The following is a 15,053-nucleotide window of genomic DNA, read 5'->3' as shown; positions in this document are numbered from 1 at the left end:
GAAGGCCAAACCCAGCTGCTGACAGCAGACTCCACCATGGAGGTGATCATAGTCTCATCATGGGGAATAAGTACATCCAACTGCCCAGCCACTCAGAACCATGGCCCGGCCAAGCTGACACACAACCCTAACTACCTCATGCCTCAGTGAGTGTTTACTTAGGTCGTCCACAGTTGGCTGAAGAGTCAGAAGCAGTGATGGTGGACAATTCTGGGGCTCCCTCAAGTAGCTCCTCCGTTCAGGGCCACAGGCTCTGTGCTTCGTCCTGTGGAAGGGAGGAAGGCAGGCGGGGGGTGCAGTTGCCTTTGAGTCGACTGACTCACGGCAACCCCGTATGTCAGAGAAGAACCGTGCTGCGTGGGGCTTTCAACGGTGAGTTTTCCAGAAGAGGGTCACCAGGTCTTTCCTCCGAGGCCTCTGGGTGGACTTGAACCTCCAACCTTTCCATTAGCAACTGAAAGCATCAACCGTGCACACCACCCCAGGCCCTTTTGGATGCCAAGATTCTATATCCTAGTGGAAGAGCTAAAGTGTAGCTGGAACCAATAAAACATGCATCTTGGCTAATTGCAGAGCTAGGACAGGCAGTCCCTGGATGGTGAACGAGTTCTATTTCTAAATCTGCCTTTAAACTGAATCTGTAGTAAGTGGGAACCATTGCTATGGTTGGTATCTAGCATCCATTAGTTAAGTGTTTGTCCTGGTATCTAGTATGTAGATGTCCTGGTATGTAGTATGTGTCCATGGATAAACAAATGAAACACTTCCAGATACACTAAAACATCTTTAACAAAACAATCCAGTAATAATAATAATGTTTGATACACATCATAAGGTAGTACCCATTTCTTATTACAAACCACTGTGTTCCTTGCGTGTGTACCTTGTGTGTTTAACGTGACGGGCTGGCTTTCTGGGGCGGGTTCGTAACCACAGGTCAAGTGGCAGTCAGATGTTTGTAACTGGGGACTGCTGTCTGTGCACTCTGTGGCACTCACCACCTGTCGTAATATGGGTGCAAGTCTCACTTTTGACCAGGCACTCAATGATCGTTGTCTTGACTATCTTACAGTATTTACTCTAAAATCTTTCACGTTTTTGCTTCCAAAAAATATCAGTTAAGCTAAAGGAGAAGTTTACAACTACGGTATTTTCAGATACTTGTGAATGTCGAATCTTCTCTTGATGCTTAGCCATCCATATTTCAGGAAGCAACACACACCACCCCTGAAGGCACAGCCCACTGGGCTCCTAACTACACCCTTCCTGTCTGTTCTCAGGTGACTCCCCTCATCAGCCAAGCCTGCGACATTCTCCTGACTCATCTAGAACGCTATGCAGACTCCGGGGCCACTTTCAACATCCAGAGGTAAGGGCGCCCCCTGCAGGAGAGACTTCACTGTGTTCAAGTGCTGTTCTCATACATCGCTGCAAGGCAGTTATCTGGAGGCCAGAGAGCTACTGAAATCGGAGCAGCTCGAAAAGCGTGGATGGATGGAATAAGTAAACCCCACTTACAGTGGGGCACCAATGGGAACAAAGCGGGGCTCCCATGCTGAGGCGGCCATGAACGTGCAGTGGTTAGTCCGTGGGTGGTTAGTCCACCATACACACACCTGGCCCAGGTGCAGGAAGCTGCCTCTTGTCCAGGGCCAGGGCCTGCAGCAATGACGGAATCCTCCAAAGTTCAGCTGCGCCCTCCTCCTGCAGGTGCTACAGCTGTTACAGCACAGACCTGGTGGCCAGCGTCGCCTTCGGCACCCGGCTCGACTCCCAGGAGGCACCCGAGCACCCCTTTGTGAAGCACTGTAGGCGCTTCTTCGAATTCTCCATCCCCAGACCCATCCTGGTTTTGATCTGTAAGTACAGCTCCTGTGCAACACCTGCCACCAGGGGAGGGCCCTTGGGGTGTCTGACAATCCCCCTGGGGTGCACTGTCTTCCTGGAGCCACCCACACCCTGCTTGTCCAGCCCGTGGCCCTGGTGCTCACACCACCACTGAGGGTGCTGAGGGCTCTGTCACATCGCTTCAGTCAATCCTCGCACCCACCCATTTTACAGATGAGAAAATTGAGGCTTAGAGAAACAGAGTTTTCTAGGGCATATTTCTTCCCTCCTGCAAAGCCCTCCTCCAGACTTCTCCACGCTGAAACCCAGAGCGCAGTAAATTAGCAATTGCACATGAAGGGTGACTGGTCGGCCACCCACTGCACGGACGAGTCAGTTCCTGTTATTTTTATCTCAGCAGTGAGTTTCCGCCTCCAGCCAGCTCCCGTGTCTCTGCTCGTATGGAGCACTGGGGAGCTATCACTGTTGTTGATTATCGCCATCGCCTGTAACCATTCTGCTGGGCTGGTGGAGTCTACTCATTTCTTGGTCGGTTTCATCCCCATTTTCTTAGTCTGTCAGCTCAACACTGTGACTGCAGGAGCAGTCGTGATGGGGGCAGGCCACCCCCTTCCCTGCCGACCACCCGCCCACAGCTCCTCTGCTCCATCACACCCAAGACACGTCATGTGGGCAGTGGTCGGTCCTGCTGGTCCATTGCCACCCGCCCTCATGTCTCAGTCCCCTTGAGCCCTGCCTTCTCAGCCCTTAGAAGCAGCACTGAGAACTCACGGGTCCCAGGCGATGCTCTCAGCTCATGCCCATGTGGGGCGCCTCAAAGTAGGTCCACCATGCCGGACAACGGCCTAAGCCGAGCCCCTCACCCACTGCCCAGGAGCAGCCAGGGAGGAGGCCAGCGTTCTTGTCAGCAGCCCCGGGCCGCTCTTGGGGACAGTTCAGGCCATGGCTCTGGGGACAATTATTCCAAGGGAAAGAAATGCAAATGGCAAAGGTGCTCCGAAAGGCGAGGCCACCTGCTGAGGCTCGTGGCCTGGCCTTGGCCTGGCCTTGTTCCCTCTGGGGCCCTGGGAAACTCATGGGCATGTGTCAGATGGAGCTCTTAAGCCCAGACAGGCGAGGACTTGGTCCAGAACTTACCGAGGGCTTACTGTGTGCAGGGAATGGTGAGGAGTGCGTGGATGGGGTAGGACAGAGCCCGGCCCGGTGGAGCAGCCGTCAGCAGGGCAAACGGTCCCACAAAATGACTCCAACGGGGGAGGGGGTGCTTCCTGCTCACAGGCAGCTCATGCCCTGGTCTATTACCACCCTCCGTTCAACACCGTTTGTGTTCTTCTCCTTCAAGTATCATTTCCGTCCGTAATGGTCCCACTGGCCCGGGTTTTGCCCAATAAGAAGCGAGAGGAGCCAAACAACTTCTTCAACAAACTTATCAGGAATGTGACGGCCTCGCGGGACCAGCAAGCTGCCGGCGAGGTAACGGCTCGCACTGGGGCCTGGCTACGGTGGGGTGGGACAGAACTCACCATCACTAGCCCCCCTCCTCGTCCCTCCCGGCCCGCACCCTGCTGCCCTTCGGCGACCCCCACTTACAGTTCTCTCAGGCCAGGAGGGGAAGGGACCAAGTTCGAGGAACGGCGAAAGAGAAAGAGAGAGGGTGGGGTGGCCAAGGACACGCGAGCAGTCTGTCCATCCTCTGACTCGGGCTGTGGGGTTGGAGCTGCCCCCAGGCCGACATGTTCTACTTCAAGCACCATCCCAAGCACAGGTTATAGCAGCCCCAAAGAATGTTGTGGATCAACATGCCCACATGTCATGTTCATGAGCTAGTTCTCATGTTTATTGAAAAACAGCAAACTAGTCTTAGGGCCAGAACAGCATGGGTATCAGACAGGAGTCCAGGCACCGTGGGTCCATCCCTCACTCCCTCTTGGTGGGGAGAAGGACGCACAGTGAGGGCCACTGGTGCCTTTGGTGTGCTTCACACCAGACTGGCCTTTTCTTTCCTCCTTCATGGTCCAGTTAGTGCACTCGGCTCCTAACAGAAGGTTGGGAGTTATAAGGCACCTTGGAAGAGAGTCTGGCAATATTTGTGAAAAATTGGCCACGGAAACGCGACGGTGCTCACCCCTGATGCACACGGGTGCCGCGGGGCAGGGTCGGCGTGCCAACTGCTGGCAGGCTTCCCCATGCTTTGCACACAGTAGGCCTGCAGTGACTAGGGATTGGGCTTAGCACCGCACAGAAGTGGGAACTGGCTGGATTAAGGGAATGAGCGTCACTATTGGATCTGCTCCTGCGGGTGTACTGTGGCCCTGACGGGCTTCCCTGCACAAAGTAAAACTGCTGAAAAGGAAAACTGACTGAAACATCAGTGCCTTAAGTGACGTGCTCAAGACGGAGCTTCAGTAAGCATTTTCTTGGAGCCTGGGTGACTGGAAGCGATCAGTGGCAAGAGGCTGTGAGGCCCAACGGGCGAAGCCTGGCATGAAAACTGGGTCAGTGGGTGGCTGGATACCCTGCAGGGCTGGGTGCAGCCACATCCCACTGCCCAGCCCCCCGATGCCAGGCCAGGGTCAGCAAAGGCCTGGGATCCTGTGAGCATGCCCACGCTACCCTTCAAGGTGGGAGAAAACGCAGCTGGCCTCCCTGCCCTGGCTCGGAGGCTGGAAAGCGCAGGGTAGCCTCCCTGGGGTTCAGCCCCCTCCTCAGAGAGCCAGGGTGCACCAGGGCAGGGGAGGGGAGGGGATGCCATTCCCAAGGCTGCTATGGGGGCTTCCCACTGGCAGTCTGCTCAGACCCCCCTCCCAGCCTCAAACCAGGCTGTGGAATCAGCCTGAAAATTCTAGAACGTTGCTGGGAGGAACCTGGAGGTGAGAAGTTCTTCAAGATCCAATTACTGGGACTGCGGGGAGTTTTTCCCTTTCGCAAACAAGAGGTATTTGTTTCCACAAGGAGCTGATCTGAGAGCCTTCCCCCCACAAAGCCCGGCCTCGGCTCAGGTTGCTGCAGAGCTCGGGGTAACCGTCAGAGCACTTCCATCAAGCAGATGTGTGTTTGCGCAGCAAAATGCCACACAGATGTGGAAAGGTAAATATTGTTCCAAGCTCCAGCCGATGGGCAGATCAGATGCGACATCCGTCAGGGTCTGCACTCTCCTTGGCTGTCACCGCGAGCTGGCGCTGGTGCTGTCTAAACGGGCAGCACTCAAATGGCCTTCGTCGGGCAGTGCAGATGGAGGGAAGCTGGCCTCTGCTGGGGCTCCCGCAGCCCCTCTGTGGGGGCAGAGCTGGTAAGAGGACCACAGCTGCAGCTTTGCCCATGTGGACAGGGCACCTGCCTGCCACCCCCCCTCCCCAGGACCCCGCTGTATCGTGTCCAGAGGCGTTTCAAACAGACCAGCCGAGGAGTCTGCAGTTGCTCTCTGCCAGTGGCTTCCGGAAACTGGGGCAGGAGAGGACACCCACTGCTCCTGGGTAACCTATGACCTTGCCCTACCCCGCTGCCAGAAGGAGGTGTGGCAGGGTCTCCAGCAGCCACCAATAAGACCAAGCAGCTGGAGGGAAGCTGGGGCAGCCAGTGTTGGGGGTGCACCTTGGAAATCAGGATGCTCAGGGCCAGGTGGAGCTGGACAGAGGCTTGGTCGCCCTCGCTCAAGGTTCCAACCACACAGGCTTAGCCAGGAGGACTGCCGGGGCCAGGACGCCCCCCCAAGTCACAGAGCAGAGGAGCAGGAGAGCTTTGAAGACCTCTGCTCCAAACAGCAGGTGGCTGCAGTCGACCTCAACATGCCCTCCCTCAAAAAGATTGGCTGCACGCCACTTCACCTGTGTAGCTCTTCACGTGGACCTCACGTGTGCACGGCCAGGACAAGGGGCAGGAAAGCTGGGGCGCAGGCCCCCAGTGGGGATGGGGGATTGGGTCCTGCCCGTGAGACATGGCAAGTCCCTTCAGAAGGTGGAATTCGTGCTGGTGCACACGGCACAGAGGAGCAATGCTACAAAGCCACGACCGACCAAGGCGGCAGCTGGCACGTGTTCCTGCGGGCGGTTCCGACACTCTCTCTGGGCCTGAGTCCCAGAACGTCAGAGAGGAGGAGCTTACCGGCTGTCACTTGTCACATTAAAGAGCTTCTCGGTGAAGGGGTGCTCCGGTCAGCTCTGAGCCAAGACACAAACACCACCATTGGTCCTGGCCATCACCTCACAGAGAACAGCAGCCTACTGATGGGGAAGGCAGGGAGGTGAGAAAGCTCCACCCACTCGCGGTGGGGGCGGGGCTGTGGAGAACACACAGGAAGCTGTATGAGGAGGTGAGGAGATGGGGTTCGAGATGCAGAGCCTGGAGGCTTTGAAGACAAGATTCACCAAACCCCGTTCTATGAATATTTTACTGTGTGAGAAAAAATTAACGCTGTCCAGTAATTTGTGCAGCAAAGGATGCTGGAGCAATCCAGGGTGGGCACAGCAGGAGAGTGCTTTAGGTACGCAACCGAGCGGTAAATAAACCAAGTGCTGTCAAGTCGACACCGACTCACGGCCCCTCCACGTGTGTCAGAGTAGAACTGGGTGCCACTGGGTTTTCAGTGCCCGATCACCAGGCCTTTCTTCCAAGGTGTCTCTGAGTGGACTTGAACCACCAATGTCTTGGTTAGCAGTTAAGCATGTTAACTATTTGCATTACATAGGAGCTTCAACCAACAGTGTATTTTATATAAACAGTTTCTATATACTTCTTTATATATATCAAGAAAACACAGCAACAAGTTGATTCTGACTCATAGTGACCCTAGAAGACAGAGTGGAACTGCCCCACAGGGTCTCCAAGGCTATCAATCTTGACAGAAGCAGACTGCCTCATCTTTCTCTCATGGAGTGGCTAGTGGGTTCAAACCACTGACTTTTTGGTTAGCAGCCAAATGCTGTAACCGCTGTGCCACCAGGGCTCTTATAACCATGTATAAAGTTAAGAAACAGAACAGCCCTCTCCTCCTGGCTCTCGCACCCGGTCATCCCACTCTCCCCAGGCAGCCACTGTGAATGTTTGGGTATGGAGGTCGCTAAATGTTCTCTGCCCATCGACACACTGATAATTACGTGTGTTAAATACTTCAGTGCAGCCGTGACAGCCTAGTGTATGTACTGTTCTTCAACTCACTCTTTCCCTTAAATGGCTCAGTGGTAGAATTCTCACCTTCCCTGCTGGAGACCTGAGTTCGATTCTCGGCCAGGCCACCTCACCCTCAGCACTCCCCGTCTGTCACTGAAGGCTTGCGTGCTTCTGAGGTGCTGCCCAGGTTTCCGCAGAACTTCCAGACTCAGACAGACAGGGAGGCCAGGCCAAACACCGGCCAATGAAAAGCCTTGGACCATGGCAGTCCATTCCCATGGTGCACGGGGTCACTGTGAGTCTCAGCAAGACCCGACAGGTGGCTTGACGACTGTCCACGTCAGCCGTGCAGCACGGCCTCGTCCTTTCCAGCGGCTGACCCCAGCCCGCTGCTGGGCTCCACCAGAACCGATACAGACTACGTGGCAGTAGTGACGTTCTGATGGCTCCGTTCCCCCATCTCAGATAACCGAGTTCTCTCCAAGCTGCACACACGTTCCTCCTTTGTGCTCCAAGAACCTCTTACGCGGCTCTACAGTCCAATGCGTTCTGTCTCCTCTCGTTCTGCAGAGGCGGAAGGACTTCCTCCAGATGGTTCTAGACACACGCCAGGGGGCCAGCGCCATGGGCGTGGAGAGCTTCGATGCCGTGACACAGGTCTTCTCCTCCACCGAGTGCCCGGCTCCTCCTCCACAGCCACATGTGCCCCGAGGGCCACCAAAGCCCCTGACCATGGACGAGATTGTGGGCCAGGCCTTCATCTTCCTCATCGCTGGCTACGAGTTCGTCACCAACACGCTCTCTTTTGCCACCTACCTGCTGGCCACCCACCCTGACTGCCAGGAGAAGCTTCTGAGAGAGGTGGACCGTTTCTTCGATGAGCATGTAAGTACAGGATGGAGCCAGTGGTCGGCGCGATTGCCACGGGGCAGCAGATTTGTGCATCTAGAAGTGAAACGTGTTTACTGTCTTGTTAAAACTACTTCCTAAGATGCAACAGGGCTGCCACCCAGCCTCTCCGTGTCCTCTCCGACTCTGGGTTAGCAAGTGGAAGGGACGGTTCAGAGCAGGGGACAAAAGGCACATGGGACATCCCTTTTGCTGTCAGTGCAGGCAGTTCACAAGCCAGCCTGGCTCGGGAAACTGCAGGGTCCCAAGCACAAGCGGAGGCCACAGGGCAGGGGCTGGGCAGGGAGGGCGTGGCTCTGGTGCTCTGACTGTGGGCTTCCACGCTGGGGGAGGTAGGCGTGAGCTAGGAGTGGAGCCCACGTGGGACGGCAGGAGTGGGCATGCGCTGGGGCCCACAGTGAAGACGGGTGAGACAGTGGAGCAAAGTTGAAGGGGGCCAGTCAGCGCTGCGTCCAGGGGTCCTGGATGTCCCTTCCAGGCAAGGGGCCACTTTGTCATTTTGGTGCAAACTTACAAGGGTGCTAAGCTGGGCTACGTTATCACCTCTCTGTTTTCTGGAACCGTGTGTGTGTGTCTGATTTGACTAATAAGTTGTCAAAAAGAATCATTGGTGGGGGGGAATCTGTGGTTTAAAATGAAGCCCACAGAATGACTCTTTCCAGCACAGTCTGATCACCTCAAAGTTTCAGAGATGGCCTGATCTGATATTGGAACCATTAGAATAAATCTTTGTATACTCAGCTGAAAACTGTACCCCAGGAAATTCCACTTTCTTACCCTAAAATTGAGTGATTCTGACTCACGGTGACCCGTGCGTGTCAGGCTACGCTTGACCTCCACACACATTCAATGGCTGATTTTTCAAAAGGAGACCATCGGGTCTTCCTTTCTTCCAAGGCACCTCTGGCTGGCCTCGAACCTTCAGCCTTTGGTTTGCTGCTGAGCACGTACTCAATCCCATGGCACCTCCCAGGGACCCCTCTTTATCCTACTATAGGGGATACGGAAGAGTGCTGATGGCACAGTGCTTAAAGTGTTGGACTGCTAACCAAAAGGTCACTGGTTCAAACCCACCAGCGGCTCTGCAGGAGAAAGAGAGGCATTATGCTTCCGTAGAGATTGACAGCTTTGGAAACCCTATGGGACAGTTCTACTGTGTCCTCTAGGGGTTCTGTGAGCCGGAATCAACTCAATGGCAATCGGTTTTACAGGATACAGATGCAAGCTTAGTCTTTCTTGTCTAGGGCAATTTTCAAACATTTGAAGACTATATTAGCATGTTCCTAACTTCAGGTTCCAGGCCACTATGACAACTGCCAGGCCTGGTCTCCCTAACCCACTCGCACCGTAAAGCCTAAATGCAAGACTTCCCATTGACTCTTATCACTGCGTGAGTCAGTCACAGTAATTCCAGGTCTTGATTCAGCCATCTGTCACACTAGCAGTTGCTCCAGCTTTGTGTCATCCGAGACAGGCAAAGCATGTCTCCTGCTTCATCCGAGTCACTCATTAAAATGTTCACAGCCCAGGGCTGCCCTGCAGGTTGACCTTGATCCATTCATCAATCTTCTCTGGTCATGGGTTCTCACAAATTAGGACAGGTGAAGAATGGGAATTCCACAACACTTAATTGTGCTCACACAGAACCTGTACATAGACCAAGAGAATAGTGGAACAAGGGGATGCTGTGTGGTTTAAATCAGGAAAGGTGTACATTAGGGTTGTATCCTTTCACCACACTCATTCAATCTGTATGTTGAGCAAATAACCCAAGAGGTGGACCGTATGAAGAAGAAAGTGGCAGCAAGATCTGAGGAAGACTCATTAACAACCTGGGACACAGAGATGACACAACCTTGCTTACTGAAAGTGAAGACGACTTGAAGCACTTACGAAGATCAAAGAAACAATCACTCCAAAAAGTCAAGAAAATATTTACTCACAGAAAGAATCATTCTTTAAAGGTTACCAGGGGTGGGAAGGAAGAGGGGGTAAATCACTAACTAGAGGGTAGACACGTATTAACTGGGGTGAAAGACAACATGCAGGAAGGGGCAGGTCCACACAAAATGATCAAAGCAGAGAAAGACACTGAGAGGAACATAGAGTTAAAGGCAACAAAGGCCGACACTGTTACACACATAATCCTGCAATGACAATGATAACCACAATCTATGAGTGGATTATACACCATCCGTGAAGAAAGCAAAAGGTCATTAAAGACAGGAAAGGAGGAGAAGACCAAAATGGATGTCAGCAGAAACTCTCTTGAGCAGAGAGTAGCTAAAATGAATGGACGAAATGATGAAGTAAAAGAGCCGAAAAGAAGATTTCCAAGGGCAGCTCGAGAAGACAAAGGAAAGTACTATATAGAATGAAATGTGCAGACAACTGGAACAAGAAAATCAAAAGGAACACACTCAGCATTTCTCAAACCAAAAGAACTGAAGAAAAAATTCAAGCCTTGAGTTGCAATACTGAAGGATTCTATGGACAAATATTGAATGATGTAGGAACCATCAAATGTTTATACCCAGAAAGGTGGAAGGAATACACAGAGTAACTGTGCCAAAAAGAATCAGTCACTGTTCAACCATTTCAGGAGGTAGCATATGATCAAGAATCAATGGTACTGAAGGAGGAAATGGAAGCTGCATTGAGGCAATGGGTGAAAAATAAGGCTCCAGGAACTGATGGGATTCCCACTGGGACATTTCATCAAACGGGTGTAGAACTGGAGGTGCTTACTCATTTATGCCAAGAAATTTAGAAGGTGGTTACCAGGCCCACTGACTGGAAGAGCCGTATTTGTGCCCATTCCAAAGAGAGGTGATCCATCAGAACGTGGAAATCATCAAACTATATCATGAATATCACACACAAGTAAAATTTTGCTGAAGATAATTCAAAAGTGGTTGCAGGAGTATATTGACAGGGAACCGTCAAAAATTCAATCCAGATTCAGAAGAGGACATGGAACAAGGAATATCATTGCTGAGGTCAGATGGTCTTGGATGAAAGCACAGAATACCAGAAAGATGTTTACTTGTGTTTTACTGACATGCAAAGGCATTAGACTGTGTGGATCATAACAAATTATGGATAACACTGAGAAGAATGGGAATTCCAGAACACTTAATTGTACTCATAAGGAACCTGTGCATAGACCAGGAGGCTGTCTTTCAAAGAGAACAAAGGGATACTGCATGGTTTAAAATCAGGAAGGGTGTGTGTCAGGGTTGTCTCCCTTCCCCATACTTACTCAATCTGTATGCTGAGAAAATGATCCAAGGAGCTGGACTATATGAAGAAGAACATTGCATCAGGATTGGAGGAAGACTCATTAATAACCTGCGATACGCAGATGACACAACCTTGCTTGTTGAAAGTGAAGAAGACTTGAAGCACTTGCTGATGAAGATCAAAGACTACAGCCTTCAGTATGGATTTCGCCTCAACATAAAGAAAATCCTCACAACTGGACCAATAAGCAGCATCATGATAAAAACCTCACTGCCACTGAGTTGATTCTGACTCATAGTGACCCCCCCACTGGGTTTCCAAGGCTAGGGATCTTTACAGAAGTAGGTTGCCCAGTCTTTCTTCCATGGAGTGGCTGGTGGGTTTGGACCGCCAATCTCCTGGTTAGCAGTCAAATGCCTTAGGCACTACACCACCAAACGTCCTAACACCATGATGAATGGAGAAAAGATTGAAGTTGTCAAAGATTTAATTTGACTTGGATTCACAATAAATGCCCACAGAAGCAGCAGTAAAGAAATCAAATGACATACCACACTGGACAAATCTGCCACAAAACACCTCTTTAAAGAGTTAAAAAGCAAAGATGTTACTTTGAAGACCAAGATGCACCTAACCTAACCATGATATTTTCACTTGCTTCATATACCAGAAGGGTGGCGGTTCAAACCCACCAGCCACTCCTCAGAAGGAAGGTTGGGCAATCTACTTCCATAGTGATACCGCCTTGGAAACCCAAGGAGGTGACGCTATGACTCAGGTCCGATTCATGGCACATAACAGCAGCAACAACAACATATACATGTGAAAGCTGGATAATGAATAAAGAAGAACAAAGAAGAATTGATGCATTTTTATTGTGGCACTGGCAAAGAATATTGAAAGTACCATGGACTACTAGAAGAACAAACAGTTCTGTCTTGGAAGAATTACAGCTAGAATGTTTCTTAGAAGTGAGAATGGCCAAACTTACCCTCAGGTAGTTTGGTCATTGTTCTGGTTACCTAGTGATGCTCTAACAAGAATATACCACAAACGGGATGGCCTTAACAAACAAGAGTTTTATTCTCTTACAGTTTGAAAGCTTTAAGTCCAAGTTCAAAGTGCCAGGCTCTAGGGGCTGGGTGAAAGCCCCTCAGCCCTGGGCTTCAGCTCTGCCTCCTGCTCCCAGCCCAATGAAGCTGGAGGCTTTTCTTCACTCAGCTGCTGGCTGCTGAGGCTGCCAAGCCCAAGGTTGACAAGTAAAAAGCACAGTCCTGATGCTACCAAACCACACGGCAGGACTTTAATTCAAGTCCAGATGAAGTCCCAAGATTGGTGGAGCGTGGCAGGCTGCTGAACAATGCAGGGTTCAAAGTGGCCATAAGCTAGAGATTGTTCCCCAACTCTTCTCCTTATACACAGGAAGCAGACCACATCCCTAAGGCAGCTACTAAGCTGCTCCCAGTAGATTCCACCATGGAGTTGATGACCAGTCTCATCATGGGGAATACTCCATCCAGCTGCCTAACCATTCAACCAGGCCTAGCCAAGCTGACACACAAACTTGACCACCACAGTCATGTTGTCAGAAAGGACCAGTCCCTGGAGAAGGATGTCATGCATAGTATAGTTCAAGGTCAGCTAAAAAGGGGAGGACCCTCAACAAGATGGATTGACACAGTGGCTGCAATGACGGGCTCAAGCATAGCCAGGATTGTGAGGATGGTGCAGGACCAGCCAACGTGTCATTCTGTCATACACAGGGTTGCTATGAATTGAAGCTGACTCAATGGCTCCTAACAACAGCAGCAGTATGAGTGGATACATAGACACTCAAACTAAACGGGGTGGGCAGGCGAATGAGACTACCCTCAAGGTTATTACAGGATTGACAGAGGAGATTTCTACGTATGCATTTATATGTGCTGCAAACATATCCATGAATATAGTAAAGCACATGGGGGCAAACTTATGAAAACATCTCAGCTACAGACAAACACCTGGATGGAATGAGGGTTGCTGGGCATGGGGGCTCAGGACCCTAATCTTGGGGTCAATTGCCACTAAGGTCAATTGCCATCACATGGTCCCACAAAGACAATGTTCTACATTCTACTTTGGTGAGTAGCGACTAGGGTCTTAAAAGCATGCGAGTGGCCATCTAAGGTGCAATTATTGGTCTTTCCCTGTCTGGAGCAAAGAAGTGTGAAGAAACTCAAAGACATGAGAAAACAATTTGTCCAAAGGACCAAGGGACCATGTGAACTCCAGCCTCCATGACTCTGAGACCAGAAGAACTAGATGGTGCCTGGCTACACTGCTGACTGCTCTGAAAGGGATCACACTAGGAGGTCCCATATAGAGGGGGGGAAAACTGTGCAACAAAACTCAAAATAATAAAAAAGACCAGGCTTACTGGTCTGACAGAAGGTGGTAGAAACCCCAAGACTATGGCCCTTAGACACCCTTTAGACCTGTCATGGAACTCATCTCTGTGTCTCGACTTTCAGCCAAATGACAGGCCTATAAAGTGGACAGTAACACCAAGGAGGTGGACACTCCTTAGAACCATCACCACAGGAGATCAAAAGGGTGACACTTATCCAGGATAAAGCTCAGAAGGCAGGAAGGGGTGGGGAAGGAGGACGAAGGGAACCGGTAAACACAGGGAGGTAGGAAGGAGAGGCTGTTATGTTGTGGGGGCTGCAGTGAATGTCACAAAATGAATGGAAAGCCATTTGCCCTGGAAACTGTCACCCAAATCACAATTAAAAAAAAAAAAAAGCTGCATCCTTCAGTATGAATTATACCTCAATTTAAAGAAAACAAAATTCCTCAGAACTAGACCACTGAGCAACAACATGGTAAGTGGAGAAAAGACTGATGTTGTCAGGGATTTCATTTGACTTGGATTCACAATCAACACCCACGGAAACAGCAGCCAAAAAATCAAATGACATATTGCAGTGGGGAAATCTGCTTCAAAAGACCACTTTCAAGTGTTAAAGAGCAAAGATGTCACTTTGAGGACTAAGGCGCGCCTGACCCAAGCCACGGCATTTTCAACCACCTCATATGCATGTGAAAGCTGGACAATGAATAAGGAAGACCGAAGACGAGTTGATGCCTTTGAATTGTGATGTTGGGGAAGGATACTGAAAACATCACGGACTGCCAGAATGCTCCTTAGAAGTGAAAATGACCATGACTTTATAGTCATGGTGTCAGAAGGGACCGTTCCCTGGAGAAGGACATCATGCTTGGTAAAGTAGAGGGTCAGCAAAAGAGAGGAAGACCATCAACGAGGTGGACTGACACCGTGGCTGCAACAGTGGGCTTACACGTAGCAGCCACTGTGAGGATGGTGCAGAACCAGGAAGTGTTTCGTCCTGTTGTACCCAGCAGCCGAGGACCGCAGCGAATGACCTGTGTGTACCTAACAAGGTATCGCCTGGTTCTGTGTCATCTTCACGATCCGTGGCTGTCTGAGCCACTGTTTCAGCTGTTGCGTTGATCCCTCTCACTGAGGGCCTCCCTCACCACGCTGACCCGTCTTCACCAGCCACGATATCTTGTTTAGCAATTGGTCTTTCCTGGCGACATGTCCAAAGTCAGCCAGCCGAAACCTTGCATCCTTGCGCGAGAGGCACATTCTGGCTGTATTTCTCCTGAGACACATTTGTCTGTTCTTCTGCAGTCCGTGGACTACTCAGTATCCTTTCCCGGCACCACAACTCAAACGCATCAGGTCCTCTTCGGTCTTCCCTATTCATTATCCAGCTTTCACATGCATAGGAGGCGATTGAAAACACCATGGCTTGGGTCAAGTACCTTAGTCATCAAAGTGACATGTTTGCTTTTTAAAACTTTAAAGAGGTCTTTTGCAATTAGGATGCATTTAGTCGCAGGTAACAAAAGAAGTCAACCCAGACTTACTTAAGCAAAAA

General features: G+C 50.9%; 1 protein-coding gene across 1 annotated transcript in view; it reads left to right on the top strand.

Moving 5' to 3' along the window:
* TBXAS1 (thromboxane A synthase 1) overlaps nucleotides 1-15,053 on the top strand; it is a 173,694-nt gene that overhangs the window by 113,844 nt on the left and 44,797 nt on the right. Inside the window, exons 6-9 of the mRNA XM_007952763.1 lie at nucleotides 1,281-1,369; nucleotides 1,711-1,859; nucleotides 3,191-3,321; nucleotides 7,525-7,839. Of these exons, the coding sequence (XP_007950954.1) occupies nucleotides 1,281-1,369; nucleotides 1,711-1,859; nucleotides 3,191-3,321; nucleotides 7,525-7,839 (684 nt within the window). The remainder of the gene's footprint in view (nucleotides 1-1,280; nucleotides 1,370-1,710; nucleotides 1,860-3,190; nucleotides 3,322-7,524; nucleotides 7,840-15,053) is intronic.

Source organism: Orycteropus afer, unplaced genomic scaffold (genome assembly GCF_000298275.1).
Source record: "Orycteropus afer afer isolate SDZICR_OR568_19922 unplaced genomic scaffold, OryAfe1.0 scaffold00358, whole genome shotgun sequence".
Taxonomy (NCBI): domain Eukaryota; kingdom Metazoa; phylum Chordata; class Mammalia; order Tubulidentata; family Orycteropodidae; genus Orycteropus; species Orycteropus afer.
This window is presented reverse-complemented; position numbering and strand designations above follow the sequence as displayed.